This window comes from Camelus bactrianus, chromosome 16 (genome assembly GCF_048773025.1).
Source record: "Camelus bactrianus isolate YW-2024 breed Bactrian camel chromosome 16, ASM4877302v1, whole genome shotgun sequence".
NCBI classification, from domain to species: Eukaryota; Metazoa; Chordata; class Mammalia; order Artiodactyla; family Camelidae; genus Camelus; species Camelus bactrianus.
This window is the reverse complement of record NC_133554.1, coordinates 39,910,960-39,928,871: the sequence shown is the minus strand read 5'-3', so window position 1 is coordinate 39,928,871 and position 17,912 is coordinate 39,910,960. Positions and strand designations below refer to the sequence as shown.

At 40.6% G+C, this 17,912-nt stretch overlaps 1 protein-coding gene across 4 annotated transcripts in view; it reads left to right on the top strand.

The window, feature by feature from the left end:
• BLMH (bleomycin hydrolase) overlaps nucleotides 1–17,912 on the top strand; it is a 35,027-nt gene extending 17,115 nt beyond the window's left edge. For all 4 annotated transcript variants that reach the window (XM_074343185.1, XM_074343184.1, XM_074343187.1 and 1 more), the window contains exons 7-12: nucleotides 100–255; nucleotides 1,132–1,290; nucleotides 1,410–1,477; nucleotides 2,531–2,648; nucleotides 5,262–5,331; nucleotides 16,949–17,912. In XM_074343185.1, the coding sequence (XP_074199286.1) occupies nucleotides 100–255; nucleotides 1,132–1,290; nucleotides 1,410–1,477; nucleotides 2,531–2,648; nucleotides 5,262–5,331; nucleotides 16,949–17,100 (723 nt within the window). In that variant the 3' untranslated portion in view covers nucleotides 17,101–17,912. The remainder of the gene's footprint in view (nucleotides 1–99; nucleotides 256–1,131; nucleotides 1,291–1,409; nucleotides 1,478–2,530; nucleotides 2,649–5,261; nucleotides 5,332–16,948) is intronic.

The following is a 17,912-nucleotide window of genomic DNA, read 5'->3' as shown; positions in this document are numbered from 1 at the left end:
GCCACTGACTTCTTGTGTTTCCCACGTTTGAAGAAAATGAAGAGGTAAAAAATCCTGCCTCCGCCCTAGCCATCACTCATCTGTCCTCCTTTTTTCCAGATATTCAGAGTGGTGTGCATCTGTTTGGGTAATCCACCAGAGACGTTCACCTGGGAGTATCGAGACAAGGATAAAAACTATCAGAAGATTGGCCCCATAACACCCTTGAAGTTTTACAGGGAACATGTCAAGCCACTCTTCAACATGGAAGATAAGGTTGGAGGCTGGCACTGGCAGCCACTGGCTGTTTTAATTTCAAATGCTTGTTGACTACGAGGAAGAGGATACGATTCCTTGGTTAACATGCATGGGCATCAAACTAGATACTAAACAAAATTTTTCCTCCTTCCTTTGAGGTGTTTTTTTGTACCTAGTAAGTTGGTCATATCAGGATCCCCAGTGTTCATCATCGGAGACTTTTCTAACTGTAGGTTAGCAGTCAATTTAATTCCCACATGCTCCCCTGATTTGGGCCCTAGATCATTCTCAGGTGCAGAGACAATGGAAGTGCATTGGGTGTTTCTTACCATGTTTATAGAGCACCTCTGTACTGTGGGCCCCTGTGAGAGGAAGCAGTGTCCTGTCCCAGTTTTTCCTGCTCATTTCCAGTCTTCTCCACCTGCTGAGCAAGATGACAAGAGCCCCTTCTTTTATTGGCATCTTGACCCTCTTAAGAGTAAATGGCCATGTTTTGTGATTGGAGTCGCAGCTCAGTTGGGGTATTGCCAGATGTTGAGCCTGCCCTGTAACTTGAGAGCAGAGGTCTTCTGATGGAATCTCAAATCTTCATCTTGCCTTACTCAGTGCATGCAATTCTTCAGAATTAATTTTGAGTTAAATTTTGCCAGTAGGAAAAACAGGGTGATACGGCTCCCAAATGTGTCCCTTGCACTAAACAGAGTATATAGGGATCTCTCTCACATGACCTTGTCACCTTTTGTTTCTTTGTTATTTACCAGTGTGTTTGTAATGCTTATTCTTTTAGGCAGAGGTGATGAGCTTGATACAAATATATGAACTTAGAGGAGAGGTTGTATCTCACTTGGCATTCCTGGTTTTATATGCTAATCAACATGTTCTTGATCTCAATAGATTTGTTTAGTGAATGACCCTCGGCCCCAGCACAAGTACAACAAACTTTACACAGTGGACTACTTAAGCAATATGGTTGGAGGGAGAAAAACTCTATATAACAACCAACCCATTGACTTCTTGAAAAAGATGGTTGCTGCTTCCATCAAAGATGGAGAGGTTGGTATGGTTTCTTTGTCTTCTGCATTGTGATTAAAACCTCTTCTCCCACTTCTTTGGTGTCATAGGAAGCTAGGACTTAGGTTGACTTTCTTTCTTCCTCTTTCCTCTGTTTCTAGGCTGTGTGGTTTGGCTGTGATGTTGGAAAACACTTCAATAGCAAGCTGGGCCTCAGTGACATGAATGTGTAAGTGCAGGGAATTTAAAACAGAAAATCATTTGTGGGTGGGTTGTTGCTGTGGGAGTGCACTCCTGGTACAAAGTGACTCGGCTGAGGTTCACTCAGAGATAAGGCTGGCCTGAGGGTGGGTCTCCTTCTTTGCATTTCGTACTGTTTGAGAACTCAGAGCAGAAACTCCACATACGTATATGCTCTAACCTGGGAAATCAAGATCATACTTCATATCGGAGTTGAAATTGTTGGGTGTTCCTAAAAAGTCATCCTATATAAGAAAGACGTTTTAAAAAAAATTGATTACCCTGTGCATTTGTGGATGTAGTGAAAGGTTTTCCAGATCTCTTGTTTGCTATTTGATCCTTCTTAACTGCTTCTCTTACTTTGATGCCTGTGTATTTTGTCTTTATGACAACTAGAACTATTTTGCATACACACTTTAAAGCATCCCCCAATTGTTTTTGATAATAAAGATTCATTTTCAAGCTGTCTCATAAAATTCCTTAACTGTTAAAATATATCACTTTAGCATTACTTGTGAGTAATTATTACTTGTAGGAAATTGAGTAAATATCTTGACAGTTAACAGCAGGAGAAAGGAAATCTAAAAGACAATTCATGAGTTTTTTTAACTTTGAAAGCTTTCTTTAATATTTTCATGCTGTTTATTTAAATTTCACAGTCAGCAGTGGTCTAAATGAATTCAGAAACTGAGTGTTTCTACTGGCTCAGAAGAGACCATTTTTGAAAGAAGTTACTTCAAAAGTTTTTTTTAACTTCATCTTGCCAAAATGACAGTGCAGGCTCATCTTGTCAGCTTTTTGGTTTGGGGGAGTTCATGTTTAACCACTTCATACTTTCCTGAGTACTCTTATGACCCGTAGAGAATGGAATCCCACTGAGAGACTAAATTCTGTGTGTACCACGTTCTCTGAAGAGCCACTGCCCAGGCTTTCATGGGGCTGTTGCATCCCTTCAGTTTCTTCTGTGTTCCTTTTACAGGCAGAAGCTGGTTATCCCCCGCGATTGTACTCTCTATATTCTGTGCTGTCGTTCTTTTTACAGCTATGACCATGAGTTAGTGTTTGGTGTCTCCATGAAGAACATGAATAAAGCTGAGAGGCTGACTTTTGGTGAGTCACTCATGACCCACGCCATGACCTTCACTGCTGTCTCAGAGAAGGTATGACCCTCGGCGTGCCTATTCCAATCTTTTGCATAGATGGACCTACATTCTCCTGCAGACCATTTAATCCAACAGAGCTTCTTCATAGTGTATATGATTTCTGTTAAAAGTTAGCTTCCATGCAAGACACTATACCCACCTTACTTGGGGTTTGGCTGTGTTCTTAAAAATGGGAACTTTTCCATGAGTAGCAGAATTTGGGTCAGCAGGGAGTAGCTTTGGAAGTTCTTGTGAAAAGAGGTCAGCTGGGAACTTGGGAGAAGATAACTTCTATTTAATAAGGAATTAAAGTGTTCCCTGAAAGTGTTCATATCTCGATGACTTATGTTCAAACTTACTTTCCTTTCATTTGTTACTCAGATTCTTCTGCAGTAAAATGTCAGTAACAGTAAGTTGTGGATGCCATGCCCATTACTGGATTTATTCAGAGCTTCAGGCAACTGGATGTAAAGCATTTTGAATTTCCTGTGAAAAACTCTGACTAGTGATACCACTATTTCTAGGACACAGTGTTGGAAACAACAACTGCAGTTTTATCTTTATCCCCATTTCTAGGCTGTAGAATAGATGCTTTACTCCTGTGCTCAGGCATCATAAGAAAGAGAAGACTTCAAACTACTTTAATTCTTTACCACCATAAGCAAAATTGTTCTTTTCCTAGCCTGTCTAATTACTGGAAAGAAAATCACAGAATAATTACTTTGACATTAGAAGCAAAACATTAGAAGGAACTTTTCATAAAATACTATAAATAATGAAATAAAATACTAAAGTAAATAAAATAGAATAACATACTACTGAAATACTTAAGATAAAATGCTAAATTGTTCATGTTTATGTTTGGGCCTGCTATATTGTAAAATAAAGTGGATTTATAACTAAAGTTCCTTAAAGCTAAACTTTAAACTATTTAGAGGATCGTTAAAAAATGAAAACAAACTAAAAATCATGTATTTTCCGAGAGACGTTTGGCCTTTTATCGTTTTCTGTCTCTGTTATAGAGTATCCTCTATTTCAGGAATAAAAATCATATATGCTCTATGTCATTTTCTCTGGAACTTCCATTCTTTAATTGGCATGGTTTATTAATATGTTGTTTTCTCCTCCAGGAAATGAAACTCTATTACATGTTAATAGCATAAAGCAGAATTTATATTATCATAAGTGGAATTTCATATTGAGATTTTTCTCTTCTCTCCACTTTGAGTTTTTGGCCACTAAAACTAGTTTGCACTGCATTTGAATGATAATACAGATATTCTTTCTTGTCACTGATTTCTTGGAATCTCTGTAAGGGAGCCCTGTAAGGGAGGTCCAGATACTGTTCTATATTTGTAGACGACACAGCTTGATCTAGGTCATATAGGAATTCATTAGTAAAGGAAAAAAGAGGAAACATTTTCAAACTTACTATAATAAATGACCTTAGGTGATACAGATTCTAAGAGTGATGTTTAAAAGGAAAGCAAAAGGGAACTACGATGCAGGGAGTAACATTAAAGCATTTAATAAACTAGCTCCAGAAGGTACCTGGGACTAAGATTAAGGAATAGTACAGGCAAATGTGTTTGAAACTTGTGGGTTTGACTGTTGGCTCTTTCTGAGACTGGAAATTACTGAGATTCAAGAAAACTGCCAAGAGTAAAGTCAGATCCCATGTAGATGAGACTCCTGCAGTAACATGCAAGTGGGAGTTGACAGATGAAATCATTAGAAGATAATTCAGGAGCCAGCTCTCTGCTGATGCTACAAAGACATAAATTGTTTTGACATCAGCAAATGCCCTGGGTAAACATTAAAGAGAAAAAGTCTTTTCACAAATGGAACCTTCCTCTTATCCCTCTCTGTGTCACTGTAATAAAGACTATAAATGAAGGTTATCGTGATGATTATCATTGTCCCATTTAAGAAGATGCAAATTGAGCTTATTTTATTAATGAAGGTAGAAGAAGAACAGAAGTGCCTGGGTTTTGTTTGATGAAAATAGTCTTTTTACTTTTGCTTTGCCATTTAATCTCTATGGTATTAAATTCAGTATTTACGTAACTGAATCAGTAAAAGAACACATTTGGAGAGTAGCATTACTTGGTTCCCCTAAGTAGAAAATTAGCCAGTTTGATGAGAATGTGTTTTCCTTGTTAAACTCTTGGTTTAGAGTCTTAGAATTTAAGGTCTTAGAATTTCTAGAATAAATATAAGGGGATGTCTTTGCAAAGAATGCAGATTGATTAAAAGAAAGAGTCCATGGCTTCAAATGGTGTTCACTGCTTTTAATATTTTATTTTTTTAATATTTTATTTTAATATTTTATTTTTCTTAGCCAAGTAGCATTTTAATATGTTTATTTTCTGTATAAAATAGAATGTAATGGAGAAAACTATTTATTGCTTTGTTAGATTTATTGCATTTTTACCTCAGGGGATTCATACGCCACTTCTATTGGAGTGTCCCTTTAGTTACCATAGAAGATGCGCGGCCCTGGTCACGTGTACCATTGCTGTGTGGAGAAGGCTGTTTCTTCCGAGTGGCTGAAGAAGAGCTGAACTTACACGACACCTCTTCAGGAGGGATCTCATTTCAGCTTATACACTGTCATCTACTCTTTTGCAGGATGATCAGGCTGGTAGTTTCCTGAAATGGAGAGTAGAAAATTCATGGGGTGAAGACCATGGCCATAAAGGTAAGCTCAATCTGGTGGTAGTAAACCAGGGTGACTGGGGTCTGCTGTACACTCTGCCTCCTAAGGGAAAAGGGAAGAACGCTGCCCTAGTGTGGACCATTTTTATTTTCAATAATTGGTCCCATTAGCTCTACTATTCTAGAGAAACACTTGAGGATCTGGCTTGCCCCCAGGGTCCCTGTGACCAGCATGGTATGCCTGAACTCCCAAGCTGGCTCTGAGACCAATTTGTGCTGGCATCATTCCAAATAACGCTGACCCTATTAGACCTCTTTGTACTGGCCAGGTGCCAGAACCACTTGGCCAGTAAGATATTTGCGTGCCCTTTGTCAGGGCGCTTGCTGTATAGAATTTGGTGCCTTTTTGTTTACTGCAGTAAATCTATAGAAAGACAGAAGCCTTCAGAGTGAGAGAATGGGATTGGCAAGAAACTTTAGGTATTTATTGAAGACTTGGTAGCAGTTGTGAAGTCTAAAGGGGAGAATACTTTGATTACCATTTAGTACTATTTTGTTCTGACAAACGAAAACCCAGATAGAACTCATAAATAAACTGTAGTAATTAGGCTTTTAAAAGGGATGGGTAATATATGAATTGTAGAAAATTAAAAATATAGTTAAGCCAAAAAAGGAAAATAAAAATCTCTAGTAATCCTGCCACCCAGAGATCACCATTGATTAAGTTTAGGGTATATTTTTGCGAATTTTTGAGACCATATTTTTAAAGACTTTTTCGTAATAGATGTAATAGATAAAATCCTTTTAAGGTACCTTTACGCTTTAATTTTTAGGATTCAAATCAAAAAGTGGCAACTACCATAGAATGTTATGCATGTCAGCATGTATTTGCATGAGTGCTGTGTCCTGGTGGCATCTTGAGTAGCAGCTGTTTCCCGGAATCCATGTTCCTTACTTTTAGCCAGTGGACCCTGGCCAGGAAGGGCACGTCAGCCACAGCTTTCTAGACTGGAAGACTGGGAGAAGGTAGGTAGGGACTCCAGTGAGATACCCAGACACTTGAAATCAGACTTCAGCATACATTTCACTGAAGCAGGAATCAGCCAGAACTTTTCTTTAAAAGAAAGAAAGAAGGTGGGGAGGGGTGAAGAAAAGGAAGAAGGAAGGAAGGAAAGGAGGGAGGAAGGGAGGAGACAGAGATCTCAGCACCTCTTTACCTGTTGCCTCCCTCTGTGTTTAAGAGATTTTTTAACTAAATTGTTTAGAGCCCTAGGATTTCCAAGGGTAAAAGGTGGAGGGAGGAAGAATATGGAGGTTTGGAAGTGAGCACATGGAGCTACAGTCATTTATATTTGTAAACTGCTGTCTCAGAAGAGCCTGTAACCCGAGTTTTGAACTTGACAGGACATGAGAATGCTGAGAGTGGGCAGCACAGGCTGGGATATGTGGTGGCCAGCACCTGAAGGCCATTTAGTCTGTCATTCCAAGTCTTCATCTCCCCATGAAATGGTCTTTGGTGGATTTTGGCCAACTGTCCCTGGGATCTGCTGTGAAGCTCAGCAGCTCAGTGTTTATGTGTAAGCAAATACCAGTGCTGGCTGTGCATTTCTGTTCATTATCAGGTAGTTGCATGACCCCCTTCTGTGATTTCTGTTAAGTTTTTGTGACTTTGGGGTGCTTGCTAAATTAACTGGTATGAGTTAAAGTGCGACATGTTTTATACCTGGTGATTTCTTATAAGATGAATCCATTTTAAGACACATACACATTGGGATCAGGTAGAGATGAATATAGATCTCAACGAAGCTAGCAGAAAGATTAAAAAGAAACAACTTAAAATGCAGTTATGCCTGCAAATTGTTGGTAGTTAGGAAATGAAAGGAATAGTTTATCTTGAATTGGAAGGGTTTGGTATTTGTAACATTTTAAGACGTAAGATAGTGAGTTGGATGAAACTCTGTAACTTCTGTTTCATTTTTGGTCTAATTTGGTCCCTGTAAATGGGCTTGTTATAATAAAGGTTATTGTCTAGGAAAAGGACCAACATTATGACTTGTTTAGATGAGCCAGGACCCTTTGGCTTGTTTCTGTGCTATTTTTCTATCTTTAATAGTCACTGAGTTTGTAAATAGTATTGCTGTCCATTTAAGGGAGGATAAACACTTGTAAAGACAGGAGATGCTTTGTGTTTTGTGTAGTGTGAGTTATTGTCTTTATTGATTTGAACCAAAATATCTACTCTTAAGATTCTAGGTCACTTTGCTGTTTCTTTTTTTTTTCCATTCAAATGAGTCAATAAAAGTTTTGCTTCTGCTGACTTACTCATTCCATTATTATGTTGAGAGAGCTGGGGTCTTGATCCCTGTAGTCTGCCTATAATCATCCTAGTGAAACCTGCCACTGTCTAGTTAAGATTAAACTAACTTTTCTGTTGTTCTTGAATAACTGAAATGCTTGAGATTATACAGAGCAGAGCATGTCAGTAGAGAGCCAAAAGATAAGGGATTGAACTGAGTGGGGGATGGGGAGTAATATTCAAAGCCAAAATAAATTTTTCTCATGTGTTTCTTGGTAATGTTCTTTCTGACTTAACAGGAAGGAAGGAAAGAAAACATGATCTAATTTAATTGGCACACTTGGCCTGACCTTAGGACTGAGTGTGTAGTAAGTTATTATGCTGGCAGTGTGTGTTTCCCCCAGCAGGGCCCTCCTGTCTGCCATGCTGGTGGGCACCGGCTGGCGTGTCTGAGGCAGAACCTCTATTTGTGCTTCTCAGGAGACATGACAACCTTAAAGAGCATGGCTGGGATTTTGTTTCTGTAGATAACATTGTTAACAGTTTGTTACTATTCTTTTTGGGATTTCTGCTTGTTAAGATTGATGGTTTCTCAAAAAGCAATGTTGGAGACAAGCCGGAGGTAAACGTAGCAGAGATACCTGGGCAGGCTGCGTTTTCCCTCTGCCCAGTTCTGGCTTGCTCTTCCCCATGGGTCATGTTTGTAGCCCTTCCTGCCCAGAGTCTGCTAATTAAATCAAATAACGTGACTTTCCCAAAGTGGACAGATATTACCTCTGACTACAAGAGACATAAAAGGAGAAGTTAATTCTTATCTTACTGGGCCCATTAGGTTACTTTTTGTTGTTGAATTCTCCTATTCTTGGTCAGCTGGACTGAAAATTGGATGCATATCTAACATGCTGTACAACCAGCATGACTTTCTTTCCTCCTCTGCTTCTTGAAATACTTGACTGTGCACTTTGGGGAAATCTTTATCTTTTGAAAGTTTTGCCTCTCTTAGTTTCCATTTTGAACCAAGATTAGTTTTTCATTTTTCAAATTACCCTTGTGCCTTTCAGCTTCAAGTCTGAAGTTGTTTTTAACCCGCATTCTTCATCTTTTCTTACAAATGAGCCTCTCTGTTCCTGATTTCATTTTGGTAAAATTTCCGGACTTCCTCCTATAAAAGGGAGTTGCCTGATGATCTCAGTTAAAGAGGCTTTGGTGTGTTAGAGATTAATCTGGAAAGAAACTTATGTAGCTGATTCAGATTACATCTGGACTTGTGCTTTGGCTATGTAGCCTTGATCCGGTATTTACCCTTTCTAAGCCTTAGTCTTTTCATCTATAAAACAGGGATAATAATTGTACTTACAGGGTTGTTATGAGAACTACTATAAGAAGTACTCGGCAATATTAGCTGTCATTGTTAGCATTGTTAATGTCACCTGTAGGCACATGCGGACAGGAGAACCAGAACATGAGCCCCCTTAATCTTTCCCTTCTAGGAGAGGGCTGTCTAACTTGCCGCGGTTCTGGCATCAGGTCCTAAGAATTCGGGACTTTCGTGTGACCATTGGGCTACGTCACCAGTTTACTGGAAGGATGACTCGTCATATGGGCTTAGTTTCATGAGAGAAAGCAGTGGAGGTGAATAAACCCAGTGCTGAGGAAAACCCATTAGCAATAGCTTCACCTCACATTTATTGACGGGGTGCAGGGAACCGTGCATGGACCTTGGTGGAATGTCTCTGACCCTCCAAGGAATTTATACTTACTCACCTGGGACACAGGAAAGGGGATTTGAAAAGGGCTGTGAAGTGACCAAAGTGGCATTCATGGTGTGCTCCCCAGACTGTAAGATATAGGATAAGTAGACAGAGAAAAGCCAGAGAAGGGATGATTTGTCCAAGAAGGCAGCTGACAATGAGGAGGAACCAGGGAGAGCCCCCTCAGTGGGGAGACAGTAGAAAGACATGGAAGCTGAGGTTATTGAAATGGGTGAGGGCTTAGAGGCAAGTTATGGGGCGCTCTGATGTCAAGGAGAACCTGATGGTACATAGTGCTGTAGCGAGGCGGGCAGTCAGAATCTAAGTCAAGGGAAGAGGCTTGGGGGTTGGACTTTAAGGGAGGTTTTGGAACCTTTAGGAGGGATGAAGTTAGAAGCCCAACTGTCCTATCAATGCCACCTCAGCAACGTTTCGTACTTGATTCTTTCAGAAGCTGAGTACGGGGTATGGGTAGGGTTAGGAGGGGGATTGAAGCTGCGACAGTTGAGGCTGTAAATCTTGCTCCATATGTGTTTGTAATTTATTATAAGAACAAATGTGTAAAACATAAACACAAGAATAAATGCGCAATGTAGGGCATAAACTACAGGGGAGATGGTGAGTGGGTAAGGGTGAAGGCTCCTTAGCGATTCTTCAAGGGTGAGCGGAGCTTTAGGAAAGATGTTAGGGTTGTGGCTTTTTGGGAAAGGAAGTAGGAAGCTAGCCAAGGAGAGGGGAGCTGAGATGGGTAGGTCTTGGCATGTGGAGTGTGCAGGTCGGAGGAGTGGGGCCAAGAAACAATGTGGCCTGCCATCCATGGAGCTGTGGAGGGGGGATCAAAAAGCAGGCTTTGCCGGAAACAAACAGAAAGAGTGATGTTTGGAGTCAGAGAGAAGTCACTGAGTTTTGGTGGGAAAACAGACCCTTGGATGACACCTAAATTTGTGTTTTCTCCTCCTGTCCATTATCAGAGATCCTGGCAGGATAGTGTGTGATCTTAAACTTGCCTGGATCTTGCTCACAGTTCAGGGAAATGGAAAATCAGACTGGTTGATGTGTTGCCTTCTCTGTGCGGAGGTGGACAGGCTGCTTCTGGACTCCTTGGCAGAGGGCATTTCCTCCGGAAGCGTGTGCTTCTGCTGACTGAACTTTGTTGTGGTTTGATGGTTTAAAAAAATACAACCCGCAAACCAAAACAGTCCTCTTTCCCTACCACATTTTCCAGTCTGCCTTTTTATTAGGGAAGCAGAATCTTCTCTAGCCTTTGTCTCTGAACGAGGCCACAGGTAATATCCAGCTATAAGAGTATCCCTTCTCCTATCAGCAAAAGGTCCCGGAGTGTGAATGTGTCCTCTCCACGTAGCCAGGCTTTTGTGTCTACCCTGAAGGAAAAAGAAGCCTCTTCTCAGATAACTGTCCAAATGTCTGTCTCCTAAGTGGTGGGCTTTTTGTTTGTTTCTTTCTTTAACATCCAGCCCATCTTCTTCTCCACCCTTCTGAATAATTGCACTTAGAACACAAGGCATCTCTTTGATTTAAAATTACAAAATACCTCATAAATGGACCCCACAAAAACTGGACACATGACTGTTGATGTGGGATGTGTGAGCTAATGGAATTGGTTCCAGATAGTTAGGTGCCTGAGCTAGGTTACGTGTTCTCTGTTGCCAGAGCCATAACTACCTGCTACTCTCTTTGTCACTGAGTGCTCTGTTGGAGGAAGCTGAGCCCCATGGAGAAGACTGAATGTGGAGTTAAAACCTGAATTTGAGTGTTGGCTTTCCTTACTGGTGTGTGACTTTAAACAACTCGTACCAACCCTGACTGCCTCATACTGTTGCTGTGAGGATTAAAATCAAAACAAGGGTAGTGGATGTAAAATTGCATTTTGAAGTATAAGGTCCCTACAGTTTTATGTGTGTGTATTTGTTTTATTTTGCTTTCTAAGGTGTGATTCTTTTAACAAATGATAAAATTACATTGTTCCAAATTCAAAATGCAAAAAAGTGTGTGAAAAGGAGTCTCGTTTCCAACTCTGTCACTCTCTTCTCCTTTGTCCTCCCCTTCTTTCTGGTTACCATTTCTGTTCATTTCTGTTGTATATTTCCAGGGTGTTTCAGTGCCCCACAGGTAGCCTACTTTATCCCCTGCTCTGCGTTTTGCTCTCACTTCACTTAACAGCATGTCCTAAAGGTTTATCAGCACATTTCCACATCAGTACAGCTTCATTATCTTCTATTGTCTGGATGTACCATAGTTTATTTAACCAGTTCCTGGATTGTTTCCAGGCTTTTGCTATTACAAACAATATTGCAGTGAGTTAATATTGTACAATGCTTAGAACAGTGCCTGACACGTGGTAAGAATAGAATAAATATTAGCTATTATTGTGCATAAATAAATATATATTGTGTGCATGCAAATACTGTATCTTTCAACAGAGTACTCAGGATGTTTGTAGGATAAAGTCCCAGAATTGGCATTGCTTAGTGAAGAGGTAAATGCATTCGAATTTTTTCTAGATTGTTAAATTTCATTCCATAGGGATTGTGTCATTTTGTACATTTGCAACATACTGTGTGTAAATATAAGGTATTAGAGCTTGCTTTCCACAGAGGGTAACCAACAGAAGTGGCTGACAGATTGTCACTACTTAATTACCTGTTAACATTGTGTATGTTCATAGACGGGGACTAGACTGTGCCAAGGCTTTAGTGAGTGGCGCCTTTTTCATTGAGACTATGTTTCTGTGTTTTCTTAACACTTACCCTATGTTTTTCTCTCATTTTTTCATTATAATAGTGGAGAAATATTTGTAAGCATAGCAGCCAAATTAGAAGCCATAAAGGAAAAGATTGATAAATATGACTTCATAAAAATAAAAAAATTTTAATAGACTAGAAAACATCATCAACTGAATTAGAAGGCAAATTACATAATAGGAAAATGTTTGTAATCATCATATTATGAATTTATAAAATTAAAATTAAAACTTAATTTTAAATTTAAAAATTATAAATATAGAGAGCACTATTACTGATCACTGTGAAAATGGCAAACACACCAGTTAAAATTATGCAGAGGTCTCAAACATACTGTTTACAAAAGAAAGCTAAATATCAAGCAAACACACACACAGACAAAAGTTCAAGTTGAACCCTCCCCAAAAAAGTTGTAATTATACATACCAAGTATTGATGAGGATATAAGGAAATTAAACAGATAATTAAGAATGTATACAAAGATTTAATTATAAAGATGTTTATAACAGTGTTGTTTCTAAGCATGAAAAAACAGTCCAGATTCCAGCAGTAGGGGATTGATTTAAATACATTTTGGTTTACTTATACAAATTTGGCACTTAATTTTTTTATGATGTAAAATATGTATTTTTTTATTGTTATAGTCAGTTTACAATGTGTCAATTTCTGATGTACACAATTTTTCAGTCATACATGAATATACATATATTCAGATGTAAGATATGTATTTTTAAATCCATATGGAAAGAGCAATATTGGAAAACTTCATGTATGGTACTCTGTAATAAAAGAGCATGTATGAGGTCTTGTTTTTATACACGTAGAAACTTCTATAAAATGTTGCACGTAGAATCTGAACAGGGCTCATCCCAAGGTGGTGGGATTGCAGGCAGTTACAAAATTTATATTTGTCTTCTCCTCCTTATCATCCACCTCTTCTTCCTTCTGCTCATCTTCTTTCTCTTCCTCATCTTCCTCTTCCTCCAATGTTTTCAAAATTTTTTATGACGAGCATTATTTGGGTAATCTTTAAGGAGTCAAAAAGCAATATAACATTTCAGAAATTTTGAGGGAAAAATCACTTATCCCCCATGGTATAAAATTATCATTTTGTAATTTTTTTCATGGGTTTTTTTTTCATGTTTTCTCTGCCTGTGTATCTGGATTTTTAACAGCTATAATTATATAGGATATGCCATTTTTATATACTTTTATCACTTAAACATATTTCCATGTTGCTACATAGTCTTTGCAACTTCATTTTAAATGACTGATTAATGTTGTGTGAAGTGGTTTCTCACTATTTATTAGGAAGTTTGAAATATGAGACAAGTGTCAGTGAGGTTTTTGCTTTCCTTTCTGGGAGCCTTTCTGCAGCCTTGCGTTATCACCATCAAGTGAAAGATTGGTAGTGACTTAATGAGGCCTCGGTCGTCTGGCTTCCTTAGGTCCATGCTGCCGGACAGATCCATCACAGCAGAAGAGATAACTTGATTTTGTCATGCCTTTTTTAAAATAGAAAAAAAAAATTTAACCACAAATAGTTTGTTAGTGAGGTGAAATACTTTATAGAACAAAGCAAAGAATACATCTAATTCATAAATGATGATACTGTATTTATCACCTTAATCTAGTCTGAGAGGTTTAAAACTTACATTTTTGGTAGGATTTCAGGAAACTCTTTTCTCAGGTAAAGTTCTTTCCCTTAAACAAACCCATTTGGAAGTCTTCTGTTTCTCAGTGAATTTTGCCTAACTGGTCCAGAGCTATATCCACAGGCACTGTTTTTCCCTTTACAGGACCATACTGCCAGTATCTTCCAGGGACTGTTCACTTTTTTTATTTCTTCCTCATTGCGTGTAAACAAGACATTAAAGTTCAAACAAAATTTAATTTTCACCTTAGTTTCTAAAGCTGACTTTTCTTTGGCCATTTATCTATGTGTTTCTCTAAATGCAGCCTTGGGATCCTTGGAGCAGATTTTTGTTTTCCTTTTTCTCCTTTTTTCTTTGGGGAAGGCCTGTTTCTAACAGCCAGAGTACGGAAGGGCTAGAAGCTGCAGCTTTCCTCAGATCCAAATGGCCACTCAACTCCTGCCAGAGTGGGCCCTCTGCTGCCCCTTTGCACAGCACCCACTTGGGTTTCAGACATGCTGATCCTAATCGCAGTCAAACTCCACAGCACACAATGTCCGCAGTTACAGCAGCCACAAGTTCATTATCTACTCGGGGTGCAATTACAGAGCAGCCACCCAGACTGTGAGGTTTCTGTGGGCCCCCAAAGAACTCATATCCTGAAGAGAGAGTCTAATCAAGGCAGGTCCCCTTGGCAGGGACACCGAAAGGCTGGATTACCATTGATAGGAGTTTTAATTTGTGAGGACTTAATCTGATCTCTTGCTTTTGGAACAAGATGGGGTAGATGTACTTACTGTCCATTTTCTCCGGGCATTCTTTGAAGGCTCATTTGATTGTGTGATGATAGTATTGTCATAAGGACACAGAACTTTATTACATAAATCTGCCTCTATCCTTCACCTGCCTCGCTGCCCGGAGAATAAATCTCTAAGGATTTATTCAGCCTGCCTTAGGGTGAGAGGAGGGATGGCTAACGTCTCCAACAATAGAGGTTCAGTAGCCTGGTCTCCTGCCCACCAAGAGCTGCTTTCGAGCAGGACAGACGCTGATTTCAGGAAGTGCTTGCTTAGGGCGCAGTGCAGGGGCGCCACGAGACCCGAGTGGCAGCAGTGTGGATGGTGGGGGCCGGGACTTCAGGGCGGCACAGGCTGCAGCGTTTGTCCGCTCTCTTCCCGGTATCTCCTGTCGAGAAAAGGAGCACTGGGTCAGGAGGCCACCACCCCGAAGGGGTCGCAGTGGTCTGACCCGATGAGGGCGCTTGCGTGCTTTCCCGGGTGTTTTCTGCTAAGGGTAAACATGCGGTGCCACGTCAGATGCGCGGTTGTCTCTGTTGTCAGAGGGAAGAGCAGAATTGGGTACAGATGAGCTCCACAAAGCAGTTGTGTTTTCAAGTTAAAACATAAGTTACTGTCCTCCGTCACACCATTTAGCTCATAAAGTTAGACTTACTGTCACGTTGCCGTTTAATTATTTAAATCAGTCTTGCTTTTCAAGCAGCAGTTCTCAGGGTGTGGTCTAAGGACCCCTGCCAGGTCCCTGGGACCCTTTTAGGGCATCTGCAAGGTCTTCCTTATCCAACAACACACCTGTATGAGGCCAGATTTGCTTCGTCCACTTCACCCAAAATAACAGATTGCAACAGATTGAACACAGAAGCAGGTAGAAAAATTCAGCTATCTTCTGTGAAGCCAGACATTAAATTGTAAAGTAATGCCACTTTCCTAACTAAAATTTATTTTGTTTTGGAGGATATAATTTTTTCCTAAAAATATGTATTTTTTTAATTCTTATTTTTAAATGGATCAGTATTTTTAACATTCTGTTTTAATTTCTAATATGATAAATATCTGTAAGTATAACCCACATAAACAACTTTTGGGGGGCCTCGACTATTTTTTTTTTTCTCAGTGATTTTAAGTGTGCAGTCTTAATCCTGGGGCCAAGAAGTGTGAGAACTAGAGGACCACCTTAGAAGAAATACCAGCTTCTCCCTTTCTCTTGGTCCTGTGTAGTGGGAAATGATATCGCACAGACAGAATTTGCAGAAACACTTTCAGAGAAAAATGGCTGAAGTGTCTAGTGTAGAGCAGGTGGTAGATTGTGGTAAGAAGATGACATGATGATGATGATGGCGACGATGATGAAGTTTGCTGGTCCCTGTGAGTTCCTGGGTGTGTAGGTGCATGCAGTGCCCCTGTGTGGGTACACATTTTTATCTTGTGCTCTCTTGCTGGCCCATTCCTTGTGTTAAATACCCACACTTCCATCTCTTGCTTTAATTTTGCTCTTTATATGAGCAGTGGCTCAGGTGAAGCATTTCTCCCACTGTTTAAGTTTGTTGGAAGCACATTCCTGAAGAAGAGTTTGTGTTGTCCTAGTGGAGCCTGAGGTATAGGTTAATCTCCCTGATGGGAAGAGGCAGGGTTCTAGGATGAATACCTGATGACACCACGCTTTTTTCTCAGCTAAGCTCTCAGTCTGGGGAGTTAGTACAGCTGTGCCTGTCTTCAGTCCTATTCCTGGAGCGATCCATAATTCCCAGGGCCTTCCTGAGGAATACTGGCAGCTGTCTCATCTTCAGTTCTGCCAGATCCTCCCCACAGATTTCTGCCTAGGAGAGCAGGACTCATACAGTATCGTGTGCAAATAAGTGGCTGCCTGGGAGTTATGACTTGGCCCCATCAGGATTCCCCTAATGGCTTGGCTGGTTGCTGTAGGCATTTATGATAGAGAGGAAGGAGGGAAGACAGCCAGTGACGCTGAGGAGGGGGATAGGGTAAGAAAAGAACCGGTGTGCTTGCCCTTCTGACCCTAGAGAGTCATCCCCTAGGTGTGGCCGTGTGGACAAGAAACATTTCCACCTACATTCTAGGGTCATCGACTTACCTTCAGCGAGGCAGCCTGGGCAGTGGAACAGCACAGGATCTTGCAGCAGCCTTAGGTCCAAGGCCCAGCTCTGAACTTCACCCATGAGACCTGAGCACATCACTTAGTTACCCTGGGCCCCAGTTTTCTAATTGGTAAAAATACATCCATGCTGTTCTGTCTGCTTCAGAGTCGCTAATAAGACTTAATCAACTTAAGTGAGATTATAGATGAGAAAGCTGAAAAACGTATGCAAATACTTGTTTTGTAAAAGACATTTGTGCTGATCGGGCTTCTACTTCTGGCCCCTTGCCCTCTAGATTCATGCGGCTTCTGCCCTTTTCTGCAGGTTACCTGTGCATGACAGATGAGTGGTTCTCCGAGTATGTTTACGAAGTGGTGGTGGACAAGAAGCACATCCCCGAAGAGGTGCTGGCTGTGCTAGAGCAGGAGCCCATCGTCCTGCCAGCCTGGGACCCCATGGGTGCTTTGGCCGAGTGACTCTGCCTCCAGCCTTTCCTCCTCCCATGGGACCTGAAGTCGCTTCAAAGGACAGATCCAGGCCTGAAGCCAAAGTTACGCAGGTGACTGTGTGTTCCCACAGGACACAGTCAGACCCCTGGATATCTCTTCCAGGAACCCCTTCGGGGAGGTGTGCTTTATGCTGAAACAAAATATTCTTAAAGAAAAAAGGGAAAGATCAGGTCATACTATCTACTCTCCTCATCTCCAACAGCTCAGGATCTCTTAGCATTTTAATCAGATGTAATTGTTTGTCTTAATTCTGTCGAAAAGGTTTGGTTCAATGTCTGTTTTTATGTGGCAGAAGAGGAAGATCAATCGAGGTGTGTGGAGAGAAAATGCCCTAGTGCTCCTTGTCCCTAGAGTAGAGTAGGGGGAGGGTCCCCTAATATTCGAGCTCTCAAAACTGCATGCTGCCTGACAGTATCACTGTCCCGCCTAGATGGCAGTCACTGAATTCAGTTTTTTCAAGGTAATTTTATGTGCCTCTAATAGCCCAGGAATGGGAGGTTGATCAACACTGACATGATTCCTTCCTGTTGTTCTGAACTGCAGGGGAACACAGCTCTACCTGAGTCAGAGTTAGGCAGAGGCTTAGAGGAAACGGGTGAGAGAACAGCCAAAACCTTATCATGATCTGAATTATAATCATTAGGGGGAACTCTCGCCAAATGGTTTAACTTCTGCCTCTGGAATTGGGAGTTGGGTGGGCATGAAAAGGGGATATCCATTCTTTCTGACAACTAGATGGTGCTGAGAAGCTTTTGAATAAAACACTTTGCTAAATGAAA